Raw genomic sequence first — 13492 nt, forward strand, 5'->3', positions numbered from 1 at the left:
TGCTGGGCATTTCCCTAGAGAATGGGCAAGACGCACAGGAGTTTTCGCATGCTGGGTAATCGAACAAGTTGATGATCTGTATAATAATGCCAGAAAAACATGATCAAAGACGACAATTATAGCTTGTAGTTATGCATATGGTCGGTGAAAAACCGTAAGCTTATTTATCTCTTCTACAATTACAACAAAGCTTAAATTCATAAATTTCAATGTTTGTCTTTTTTCTCCCACCAGCTTCAGAGATCCTGTATACCCTAACAACTAATTAGTAGTCAAATAAAATTTTTCATGAATAAAAGCAAACCTGAAATTTCCAATATCATCATTATACGGGTGTGTGGATGCTTTTGATAACCCAATTCCAAGGTAAGCTATATATATAAACGATAGATTGCAACATATTTGTCTCTGGCTGTGGCATGTTTATAGTTTATACCCCTCTGAAACATTTCATTGTCGAACAAAAAAAAAAAAAAGATGAAAGGATGAGAATATCACCACCATATACACTCATAGATCACTTTCCCACACTGAAATCTGAATATTTCAAACGGCAATAAGAACATATATTATGTAATGTGAAGTGTAAGGCCGTTTTCAAGGACTAACATGCTACTCAAAAGTGTCAAAATTTTTTGTATGCAGAGGGTATTGAATTGAGATTTCTAAATGTAGTAACACTAGATGTTTCTATATCCGACCAATAGTTCCCTTCTACACTTTATTGTACCTGAATATCATCCACCTCTAATTCAATAATTTATCTTAAATTTTGATTACAAAAACAATTACTTTAGTGCTGGTTTTTTTATCCAAATAAAAATCCCCTAATAGAGCTCTGAAGGTAACACTCTCCAAAAGGCCGAAACTTTTTCTTTTTCCATTTTTTTTTTTTTTTTTTTTTTTTTTTTTGTATCTCTTTTGGTCCTATACCTGTCAGCCTGCATGTCCAACCACAATCTCCTCATTAAACTACTTAAACCACCCCAACGAACGCAAACTTCCGACCCGGATTATGAGGACCCGACAAATTCCTCTGCACGCAAGAATTACGTTTCTTGCTGACATGTGTCGACACCTCATTGGCCTCCACTCCCGCCTTCAAGACCTTTTATTCATTTATTTATTTTAAGTCATCCCCTACAAAGTCTCCCTCCCATTCCTTCCTCCTCTTCATTCTCCAATCTCCATTGCCTCTATCCCTTGTCTAGTCTCTCATCAGTTTTCCCTTCCCTTTGATCATTTTCATATCTGGCCTTCTCTCTCGATTTTTGTTAAACCATTCGTCATTTTTTTTGGTTTAGTTTTCATGGTTGAAATACACAACATCTTTTTTGAATGATATAAGAAAAGGAAGGAGGAAGGCCAAGAATGTTTTCTGACACCTCAAGTTTGCCTCCAAAAATAGGCAACATGACCCATTCGGACCCCAACATTTGCTCCGCAGCCACAGATGATGAAATGGCCGCCCGGCACAGCAGCTTCTCAGGCTATGATGTTAGCCGGTTGAGCGGCGAGATGTCCCCCATGACGATGTCTCCCTGGAACCAAAATTCACTTTTTACCCAGTCCCCATGGTCCAAATTTGATGAAAATGTGCCACAAAATGTCCCTCAGAATGGCCTCATCGGTTCGCTTGTTCGCGAAGAAGGCCACATATATTCATTGGCCGCGAAAGAGGACCTTCTTTACACGGGTTCGGACAGCAAGAACATCCGTGTTTGGAAGAATATGAAGGAATTTACAGCATTCAAATCCAACAGCGGCCTTGTTAAAGCCATTATCATCTCCGGGGACAAGATCTTTACGGGTCATCAGGATGGAAAGGTTCGTGTGTGGAAGATTAATCCTAAGAACCCCAGTGTCCACAAGCGTTCAGGGACTTTACCAACTTTCTTTGATATCTTCAAAGCCTCAATGAAACCTAGTAACTATATCGAGGTCAAACGTAAACGGACTGCCCTCTGGATCAAGCATGTTGATGCCATTTCTTGCTTGAGCATGAACCAAGAACAAGGGCTTCTTTATTCTGCCTCGTGGGACAGGACGTTTAAGGTTTGGAGGGTCGAAAACTCGAAATGCCTGGAATCTGTTAAAGCCCATGATGATGCGGTTAATTCCGTTGTGGCCAGTCTGGAAGGATTGGTGTATACAGGATCCGCCGATGGGACTGTTAAGGTTTGGAGAAGAGAATCCAGTGGTAAAACAGTAAAGCATCATTTTATTCAAACCCTCTTGACTCAAGAATGTGCAGTGACTGCTTTAGCTGTGAATAAATCAGGATCGGTGGTTTATTGCGGCTCATCAGATGGGCTTGTCAACTTTTGGGAACGTGAGAAGGAATTGACCCATGGTGGTGTCTTAAAGGGTCACAAACTGGCCGTCCTCTGCCTGACTGCAGCAGGGAACTTGGTTTTCAGTGGATCGGCAGACAAAACCATATGCGTCTGGAGGAGGGAAGGAAATGTTCATACCTGTCTCTCTGTCTTGACTGGTCATACTGGACCAGTCAAGTGCCTGGCGGCTGAGGAGGACAAAGACTCCTCCACCGGTGATCAGCGGTGGGTGGTTTATAGTGGAAGTCTTGATAAATCAGTTAAGGTCTGGAGCGTTTCTGAGACAGCACCAGATTTGCGCCATATGGGTAACATGCAACCAGGCCAGGGTGATTCTCCTTGGGACTCGATACCTTCAGCAAAGTATTGATTACAATTTACAACAGACCTGGAGGAGTCAGTCATTCATCAAAGTTTGGTCGACGATCCCGGTAATTAATTGCTAATCCATGATATTGCGATAGTCTTTTGTTAGATAAAATCGTGAAACAGGTGCGAGAGAGATCTTGATTCTGGACTTGAAAGTACCAATGCTAATGTGATATTCATGAGCGGATGGATGATAATGGACGACTGAAACAGTGTATGGAGAGTTTACAATTCGCGAATAAAACTTGCCTGTAATTTAAGAACTACTTTAGCCTAGGATCGTTTATTTATAGAAAGTTCTTGATACATATTTATCTGTTATCTCCATGTTTAAGCCGTGTTTGGTGGTTCCACTAACAATGGATCGATAAGACGAAATTTGAAATCTTATTTTTTGAGTTTCCTGCACTGGTTGTCCTGAAGCTGGAAGAGTGACGATCACAAGGTTGGCCGAATCTGTCCAGCAAAAAAGACTGGGGAGCCAACCCCACCCCACCCCCCCCCCCCCCCCAACTCACCCATTGTTAAATTATTCAGATCTTAAGTTTGACCCATTCCAACAATAATAATGATCATCCAGCAAGCATTTGGTAAAAGCACGGATCCCGTATTGATGTGTATAATTGGATTAGTACCTGCAAGCATGTTTACCGAATCCTCTCGTACCCCTCCTAAAGTTTGTTTCTCTCAAAATTGGAAATTCTTATTTCTTCTTTTCAAGAATGGACTTTTAGGAACAAATTGAACGGACATTTGCTCGAGAGAGAGTGACCATATTTCTTCCCAGCAATATTATTTTCTATGATTGAGTTCAGACACTCCAATTTTATTGCTCACTATAACACTAGAGAAATCAAATTATGAGAAGCACCACAAAACACGACTAGAATGGCTACCCAGTTAATTGCAATTTTAATGCTTGGACCTCAATTATTAAATCAGCATCCTCATTTCTTAGTTGTTCTTAGCATTAACTGCATGCAGAGGAGTAGGAAATATAATGATGTTAGTCCGTAAGACAGCAACTTTCTAGAGTATACTAGATTATTGACGGATCTTCAAGATTTTCTAGTTGTAAGGTCAAATTAACCATCCATTGTTGAAAGATAATCTGGGATTAGTTGCGGACAAGTTGCTGCCATTCCTTTGGACTAGACGTTTTATAATTACGAATTCCTGGAAAAACGATGGCTTTAATCCTTGGATATTCATTACCCAACATGACAAACAAGAGGGACAGAAATTGTAATTCAGATTCTTCGTAAAATGCTCTTTGCAGTGTGTTTGATATATCAACTACACTACGTAAATCAGGGAAAAAGTCCAGAAGATACAATTAAGATACAATCAGAGAACACAACCCATCAAATTTAGACAGGTTGATAATGTTCTGCTTGTGATCTGTACCTCCAACATCTTAGCCTCTTGTAATTCACTGTTGTTTTTCCAAGGAAAGAGAGAAATTTCCAAGTAAAACAGAAGTAGAGTCAAATTTACAAGGAAACACCAGAGCCTCATTCAGCTTTTCTGAGTGCCAAAATATTAATTTTTCTTTTCTTTGGGGTGCCCAAAGGTTTATATACTTCCCTTGCCCTTTCACATTACAAATCAAATAGGTTTCATGGGGTTCTAAAAGGGCATAGAATCTTTTCCTCATTATTCACCTGACCGTCTATGATAAGTGCTGAGAAACTTGATGATGAAATGAAACTGAACACGAAGCATATTGGATTGCCATCTATTTGAACATTTTGAAGCAACTGATCCTGTGCTATAGAGTTCAAGTCTTGGGCAAGAGAACAAAGCGTCACTTTCACTGATCAACGCTACAGGTTACTTTTTCACTGAAAGGTTGATGACCAAGGTCTAAAGGACAAAATGATGAAGAAAAATTGAAACTAACTCGTGTTTTTCTTTATAGCCATGAAATTTGGCTCTAGAAGTGAGCAAGAAGCATATACAGACAATGTAATACAGAAGTACACTCGTAACCGTAAGAATTTACTACACACTCACCAGTCAAAGATAAGGGACTACTTTAGGTGGACTTCTTAGTGAGAAAGCCTCCGAGAATGCTTTCTTCTTGATGTAGTATTTATACCTGGATTCAATCCATTGATGTGCCCGCTTCTACTACCGATTGAGTTTGAATCCAATACCAGAGGAACAACTTTACCCCCTCCTTCTAGTATTCTGAGAACCTAATATAATTTGAAAAAGTTATCAGGGCTTAAATTTCCACCTTTCTTAAACGAATTAGAAAAAATAGCTAGACAGAAAGGCAAGACTAGTTCTGTCAACATGAGTGCAGAGGAGAGAATGCTACGGGTGATAACCATATTAAATTAACACAGGGAGGGGAAACCTTTGACATTGGGGGCCGTAGATCAGGATCTTTCTGTAGGCACAAGGATGCAGCATTGCTCATTGCCCGTAGTTCATATGGGAAACTTTGGAGCTCATAACTAACCAAGCAGGGATCCAGAAACCTCTGTTTATCTGCTAAAGAATGGCTTTCTTCCAGAGTACCCAAAGGGTGAAAGTTCTTGAACAGAAATTGCTGTCCACTGTAATTTGGCAAGGCACCAGTTTTTTCACCCGTAATTAGCTCTAATAACACTAGGCCAAAAGCATATATGTCAACTTTCTCTGTAACTTTGGCATCAGTGAAGTACTCTGGTGCAAGATACCTACAGATGTCAAAGAAATCAGCCAAATTAAGTTTGATTCACAAAACAAGTTCAGAAACATGTCAAGATATATAACTGAGGAAAATTCAACACACGGATTAAAATGAACGCTTCTACTACATTATTCTTTTAGAATTTAAGGTAGTCATAAATGAATAATATATAGTGACAAAACAAAGTATTAAATTACCCATATGTTCCAATAACTTGCTCCTCATCACAAAGTTCCCATTCACGATGTAGTCTAGCAAGACCAAAATCTGCAACCTGAAAAGAATGCACTATATAATTGGGATGAAAATGATTATTTGACAGAGAAAATACACAAACTGTCAATAAAAAGCCAAAGTAGAGAGGTGGGTGCATGCTATTCAAAGATCTCAAATGGAATAGATTTTGCTAATTCAGAAAATACTTGTAAACAGATTACTCTGATTTAATCACAGTTGCATACTAAATTATGCAAACTAAATGCTTCTAGCAATCATTTACCAGAGGTTCAAAATCATGGGTCAGGAGGATGTTGTGAGGCCTCAAATCTCTATGTATTATACATCCCACCCTGCAATCTTCATGGAGATATCGTAAGCCTCTTGCTGTTCCAATAGCTATTTTGAGTCGCATGTCCCAATCAAGAATTGTATCCAAGTTTCCTATCAATTTTAAAAACATCATCCAAGTCAGAGTGCTGTAGTTTGCTATAGTTGAGTAACTGAAATGGGGACTCCACTCTTTTATGTATCAACATGAAAGGGAACAGAAAATACCATGTAAGTGTAGATCCAAGGAGCTGTTGCATATGTACTCATATACTAATAATCTCCTCTTCTGCTCAACGCAAAATCCAATCAATAGCACAACATTTCTATGTTGCGCACAGCTTAAAACTCGCACTTCCCTACAGAAATCAGCGTCCCTTTGAGATCCAGAAAACTTCAGCTGTTTAATTGCGACAACTAGTCCATCCCTCAAAATACCTCTGTAAACCAAACCAAACCCTCCTTCAGCTAGGAAATTCATATCTGAGAAACCGTCTGTAGCCTCCTCTAGCTCTTCATAAAGGAATTGCCTAGGGGGCTTTCCAAAAGCTGGTGCCTTCTGTTGACATTGTGAACATAAAGGAGGGGGTGTTGACAAAGTTCTGCACAAAGAAACTGCATCTCTGATGTTCGAGTTAAATTCAACATCTTTACCATAGGTTAGATTGTGTTTATGCCCTTCTGTCAACATACATGGCACAAGGTGGTGATGGTCATCTCTCATAGGTAGTGCTGTATTTTGCAATCCATTTTGGCAGTCTCCAATTTCTTGGGCTTTCTCGCTTATCTTGTGGTTCTGAGGAATCCAAAAGATTCTTTTATCATCCAAACTTAAATTTTCTGAGCTCATAGAAAGGGTTACAGTCCTTTCCTCAACTGAATCTGGCAAAGCAAGTGGATGACCAAAGCCATTAGGTTTATGGCTAGGAGTGTGCTTGCCCGTAGTTAGTTTTTCATAAAGGGGATTTTGTTGATACACAAGGAATTTAGAAGTGGCAGTGTCAGGACTGGATAATGAAGTTTCTCCTGAGGTTTTTGTGTAGGACGTGCTTGGCTCCTCAGGGCTACTCACAGGAGTCGAATGCTTCATCCTCAGTCCATGCAACTTCTGCACATCCAAAACAGGTGAAGAAGCAGCAGAATAAAAAGGGGTTTGAATTTCGTCTGAGCATTCAAGATTGAGCCTAAGGACTTTTGGCTGTGAACCCTTCATAACTACAATGTTGCAGTGAAGCTGATCCATGCAATGCCGAAGTTCTAGCTTCAGTTTTCTGGCTAAGGAGAACAAAATTTTTGAGTGAGTGTTGTATTTCTGAGCAGACAGTCACATGAACTAGGCGATTAAATGTTATTTTCCATTAAGGTGATGAGAGAACAAGATGGCTAAGAAATAAAATTTGATTAACAACCCTTAGAAACTCATGTAACAGCTTAGGCAGACATGCAAGGTTGAGGGTTGATAGCAACATAAAAATACATGTAATTCAAATCAAAAAATAACTAATGGTATCCATCTTGATGACAATATGAGCAAGCATTGATCATGTCATGTCCGAAAAATGCAACTCCAAAACAATGGCTCCGATGCTTCTAGTCAGGTCTAAGTGACATAAGTGGTCTAAAATGCAGGTAGTTAGCCAAACAAGGTTAACAACTAAAGAAATCTGCCACAGCAGAACTCTGAATTGCATTGAAGGGAAAGACATTAAGATAATGACTCGAACAGACCAGCAAGTAAACTAGAACCAACTCAACCAATTATTAACACACAGGAGATCCTTGATTAGAATTTATTCAGATTCTAGTCTAAAGTAAAATCAACTTTAATTCTCCTCACGAATAAAGACCAAAGAAATGGAGTGATGATCCATAAACATCGTTGACGTGTTTAGAACTCATCGTTTCAGGGAATACTTTATAGATATTGCATTCCAATTATTATAAGCAGCAATTTGCTTATAATTATTGGGATTTGGAGCAGGACCAGTAATTGGTTCAAGGTATTAACACTTAGGATTGGATATAGCACCAATTCTTTGATATATTTGAAGTGTTAGTGAAGTTTAACTACTTACTGATCCAAATTACTATTAAGCATATTACAAATCGAGAACTACAACCCTTTCCGGACCTTTATATGCACAACTAAATCGCTGGATGAGTTTTCTCACATGCCCTTCAATCAGAAGAGATATAGAGGCAAAAGCTATCATATCTTGGGGAACAGTTTATTAGAAGCTAACAAGACCAAGAAAAGAAGACATCGTAAACACAGAAAACCAAGACTTAGAAAATAAGAAATAATACATTTATGTTAAATTACTTGTCCAATACGACCCATTTGGCTGCATTATCCTTTGCTTCAGCTGCCACAGTGCCAGCAGGTGTAGCTGAGACGACTTTGATACGCACTCTGACCTACAAACAACACCAAGCATAACTCTGATTTGTTTCTCATTTTTAGTCAAATGTCTTGCTTTCATAACCAAACAACAAATTATGTCTGATAACATTCGATTTTAAGCAATATAGCAAACTACCGTAGTCATTAATAACCCTTCCCTCAGTAAATATATCAGGAATTGACTCCTTATCCCTACATTCACCGCTATTGGCATCACAGCCCATTGTCCTCCAAACTCCAACTCCAATACAAAAAGACCCATCATAATTCTTCTAAAACTCAAAAGTAGTGCGACAAAAGGGATCTTTCATCTATTTAATACAAGTAATGATTTTGTTTCCTTCGTCAATGCTCTAAACTTTAGATTTTACCACGCGTGACAAAAACAACACTATCAAAATTACCTAATTACCCATAAAAGTTAAAAAAAAATAAAGTTTAAAAGGTCTTGAAAGATGAAATCAGCATGGAATCTAGGAGAAGACAAAGAGGCCAATCGGCATCCCTTGAAAGTTACACTAAAAAGTAAAAACTAGAAATGCAGCAAAATTTTACTACTAGTCACTAAAACGTACATCAATTCGATCGTGAAATTGAAGAACCATTTGAGAACACGACTCAGAGATCTGGCCAATCCGGTCAGGCAACCTGTTCGTCGACGTCGGGTCAGCACCGCCAGCAGCAGCACGGCAGTCTCCTTTCAACCTCGGAAATCCCCAAAATCTCCTCCTCCCTGCATATATTACACACACTAATCACACCTTCCCAAAAAAAAAAGTCGATGTACTACTAGCAGTAGCTTGAGAATTACGGATATGCTTAAGAGTGCAGAAATTCTAACCGGTTTTCTCCTCGGGAAACACGGCGAGCAAGGTAATGCAGTCGCCGGGATGGACGACGTGAGTCAATGCCCAAGCCATTGCCGTCTTCGTGATCACCTTCTCTGCCTTCACGGCCACGATGACTTGCTCCGACGACATTTTTCCGGCAGCACTCCTAGGTGTCAAAGTCGTGTTGCTAATTTCCATTTAACAGCTCCGGTGATCGTAAAATTGAGTGCGGGAGAAAAAGATTTTTGGTGAGAGAGAAGAATATGAAGCTGGTTAGCTATGTAGGCCTCTCCCCCACCTTTTTTTTTCCCAAGTGCTCCAGTCGAGTTTGTAATGCACTAGTTGCAATGCTTGTTTCAGTAGGCCAACGACTCCTTGGTAAACAAACGTGACCTGTTAAGAAATTTCTTTTTTTTTTTTACGATTTTTTAATTCCTCAATTTGGAATTTTACATAACGAGTAACATATAGAAATACTTGATCCCAAAAAAAAAAAAAAAAAAACCTGAACACATTTAGATATTGGCAAAAACTTAGATACTTAATGCTATTTTCTAGAAAATTATTCCTAGCTTCTAAATTTCAAAATTCATCACAACCAACACTGACCATCGAGACGGCAAAAAAAAAGGAAATACAAAGATATGTAAGAAAAAGGGGAAAATAAAAGTTGATTATGGACAATAACTATCTTTCAATTGAACTTTGGTTTAGTTTTATGCTGAAAATGAACAGATTAATTGGTTTCAACAAAATAATTAAAGACACCTGATTAATCATTTTCTTTAGAAGAAGAGAAAGGTTGAGAAAATTCAATACAACTAACGTATGCATGTATGCAGCAAACAATGATAAGTGTTGTTTCTATCACTTTACTTGAATCGGGCCTAGAGTTGGGAGTCTTGCTGGCACCCAATTTCCCACAATTATAATGAGTTTTGACCCAATAATAATAATATGATTATTCTCATTAACTGAACCGGATTTCAACTTATGTTATCTGGGAAGGTCGCTGTTGCCTGTTGGCTTAAGAAATTAGACCTCCATTATTGATTTGTATTTTTCTTTTTTTCTTTTTTTTGCCCTTTTACGTGTCTCTTATGCCAACCCGGTTGGACCAATAGTATATATTTGCCTAATCTGCTCAAGTTGCGTATTTCTGGTTTGGTTTTATGATGAGGACCACACTGGGGTCTGTCCAATTGAATTTAAATTCTTGGTTGAGACCTTGAAGTTTGAGCAGTGGAAAGAAAAGAATGGTACTAATAATTTAAGGTGGCGTGACCATCTTGAGTTGGGGAGAGCTGCAATGATGGATCTTCATCATCATAAGCAGCCACCCAGACAGACATGGTCATGGAATACAAAGGTCGTGAAAGTGATTTGAGGGGGATGAATGGACGGTTGCCATTTTAAGATGATGAGAACTGTTGATTGAGAAATGAAAAATATGTATGTAGATAGTGTAGAAGGTAGAGGATGGCTTGTTTTGGCAGGAAAAGGCTGGCATGGTGTCTGTTCCGGTTATTATCATCATTTAAGACGTATTTCTCCGAAATTATAGACCGCATACAAGAATTTTTATATGGATCAAAATATGTTTTCGAAATCATAGATTGCATATTTGAGATTTTACAGATTATCCGCCAATATAGCTCTCACACCGACAAACAAGATTCGAACACACGATTTATGTTTAACCAATTTATGTTGTGGCAGAGGATGACCTTAAAATAGAGGGAGAGTGGAAAACGGATGGGCATGTTGTTGTCAAGGAGGGATCAGGGCAGCCCACACAAGAACCGAATCATGTGATTACAATTATGATGCAATTAATGCAACCAAATCATTAGTTTCATCATTCAAAGAATAAGCGTAGTTTGTGAGATACTAAGCCAATTATTCAGCTAAGTGGGCCTTTATTTGTCTGCAAATTGTGATTGTCTTGCTGGAGTTGAACTCTTTTCCATTTAGCTCAAAATAAATTATTATCTCTTTGTTGTCTAATCTGATGCTCTGCAGTTCATTTGGATGGAAGTAATCGATGAGCAAAGAAATGATTCAGAAATTAATTATTATAACAATTTTGTAATGTGATGTATATGAGACCAAAAAAATGATTAAAAAAAATAAAAAGATGTGTTGAAAAATATATTATTGGTACAAACAAATAATTTTTGTGCAAATAATGTCTATTCAAACACGCCTTAAACTTATTATTTTTCTTCATTTGAAAGTTTAAGCCGGGAAGAAAAGTAACGAAATAGAATAAACAGAATATGTCTCGCTAAATCCTTTTTTTTTTTTTTGGTAATGTCATTTTCACCAGTTAAACAAACATCTAGTTATTTGATTAAATGGACATATTTCTAAATTCAACATGTTACTTACCTTGCCTCTTGTTTTCTCTCCTAAGACCCCAAACTACAGAAAATATATAGTCGCAATATTTTGTTCTCTTTCTTTTCTTTTCTCATCTAAACTCTCAAACTAGGCAAAAATCTTGCACGGGGATGAAAAACCGAAAATGGCTTAAGGGACAATCCTTTGTTATATGCTTCTCAACTGGACTGGGTTTTGGCTTTTATTTATTTATTTATTTATTTTTTTGGGTTCTGAGCACCAGCGGAGGTGGCTGTCAAGTTGTTGATCATTTGCATAGGATGTTCATGAAAGTAGAGGTCCGGGAGGACAGAGTACTCGGCCCAACCTATCATGGCTTGGGTCATCACTTTACGGACAGCCTGGCCACACAAAAATGTCGGCGTACGATTGGTAAAACAAACCATAACACGAACCATCTAGAGTCTACAAACCATTACACAAACCAATATCCCCAAATAAATGGATTTTGTGGATCAATTTTAAAAAATTCCCTAAGCTCTTGAAATCCTAAAGAGCTAGTCTGATACCGTAGGAATTTGACCTGGCCATTAGCTAATTACTAGTAATTTGGAAGCAAAGCAAAAAGCTATGGTACTTTTAGAATTTGATTACTAGCAATTTTAGAATTTGATTAGCAAATCCGACCCCGGCCACATATCAATTGATTGCCTATTCCTGATCCCATGACTTGTTTAGTACTTTTTTTTTTCTGTCATTCATTACTTAACTACTTTTATTCTTACTCTAACCTAATCTAGGAGGAGAGAAGGACTGAACCGCCATTAGACCAAACGAGTATAATATGCATCCACATGAATTTAAGAAAATCACATAATGTAACAAATCTTTGGTAGTGACCAACAGGGCAAAAGGCTGTTGGTTCCATGACCTGTTTAGTACTATTTTTTTTTTGTCAACAACGATATATTGTATAACCAACTCTATCCTAATCTAGGGAGAAGGGGAACCTAAAGAGACTTGTGTATTAGGGGTTAGTAGGTATAGAGCCCCGTTTAGTACTTCCAATGTGATTTACTAACTCATTTTGCAACTTCCTCAAAACCAGGAGACTGGGACTGCGAGGCTTTTAAAGAGGCCATAGCTTTTTGGCTGAGGAGTTAGATAGATTGTTTTTTTCTTTTGACTTAACTCCATTTTGCAATCTCAAACTTGTGGCACTTTTTTATTTTACATTCTAAATTTTAATTTTGAACGCTTTACAATCTAAACTCTCAATTTTGAACACTTTGCATCCTAAATTCTCAAATTTATCCAATTTAAATCTAATAAATGACAAAATTAGCAAAATTAACGAGATAAAGAGTGATGTGAATTAATGAGAATGTATAGTTTTGTTCTGGTTGCAATTGACAAAAAGTCTTGGTTGATTGATTTGAATCACGACTTTCGTGGTTACGATTAATTATATGATAATTGACAAAAAAATCTTTCCTTGATTGATTTGGATCACGACTTTCGTGATTACCATTAATTACCGAGAGAAGTTTTGGATCAACAAGTCGCACCCGAGTACACGGTGACAATTGACAACCCTTATTAATTTGGCTCACGATCAATTATTGAGAGAGAGATCAACAATCATTATCCCCCAGCGTTGTCATTTCTAGCTTTATTTGTCATTTCCCCCCTTTTTATTAGTCTTTTTTTAGCCCTTTTATCAGTATTCAATTTGAGCATATATCATTGATGTATGGAACCGGCACCTGATGATACTATTGATTGACAGTGTTGAATTTGGTTCACAGTTCAGTTGAGGCTTCCTGAACTTTTTTGTCTCCCAGCTAATTACTCTTTTCATGTTTTGCAAGTGCATATAATCCTGTGGTCCGACGGATAAGGCCCTAGTAAATATATTTGCAACTTAAGTCTTGGTACGGTTTGTGCATGAAATGAAGCATAAACTACTACATATTTAAAA

At 37.9% G+C, this 13492-nt stretch overlaps 2 protein-coding genes across 4 annotated transcripts; one reads left to right on the forward strand and one right to left on the reverse strand.

Moving 5' to 3' along the window:
- The first annotated feature begins 1140 nt into the window (after window positions 1-1140).
- On the forward strand, window positions 1141-3095 carry LOC113714361 (protein JINGUBANG-like). The gene has a single exon (XM_027238167.2). The coding sequence runs from the start codon at window positions 1372-1374 to the stop codon at window positions 2704-2706; it is 1335 nt and encodes a 444-aa protein (XP_027093968.1). The 5' UTR covers window positions 1141-1371; the 3' UTR covers window positions 2707-3095.
- A 1315-nt stretch (window positions 3096-4410) lies between these two features.
- LOC113714471 (inactive protein kinase SELMODRAFT_444075-like) lies at window positions 4411-10087 on the reverse strand. Of its 3 annotated transcripts, XM_027238318.2 has the most exons (8): window positions 9180-10080; window positions 8914-9071; window positions 8258-8352; window positions 6163-7205; window positions 5888-6048; window positions 5586-5662; window positions 5071-5395; window positions 4411-4906 (listed from the first exon to the last, which is right to left on the reverse strand). In XM_027238318.2, the coding sequence occupies exons 1-8, from the start codon at window positions 9364-9366 to the stop codon at window positions 4757-4759; spliced, it is 2196 nt and encodes a 731-aa protein (XP_027094119.2). In that variant the 5' UTR covers window positions 9367-10080; the 3' UTR covers window positions 4411-4756. The 3 variants fall into 3 exon arrangements, with proteins under 3 accessions (XP_027094119.2, XP_027094120.2, XP_071925515.1); XM_027238319.2 differs by lacking the exon at window positions 9180-10080 and having other exon boundaries at window positions 6163-7209; window positions 8914-9054; XM_072069414.1 differs by lacking the exon at window positions 4411-4906 and having other exon boundaries at window positions 5191-5395; window positions 5586-5676; window positions 9180-10087.
- Window positions 10088-13492: the final 3405 nt, after the last annotated feature.

The sequence above is a fragment of the Coffea arabica genome, chromosome 10c, assembly GCF_036785885.1.
Source record: "Coffea arabica cultivar ET-39 chromosome 10c, Coffea Arabica ET-39 HiFi, whole genome shotgun sequence".
In the NCBI taxonomy this organism is placed as follows: domain Eukaryota; kingdom Viridiplantae; phylum Streptophyta; class Magnoliopsida; order Gentianales; family Rubiaceae; genus Coffea; species Coffea arabica.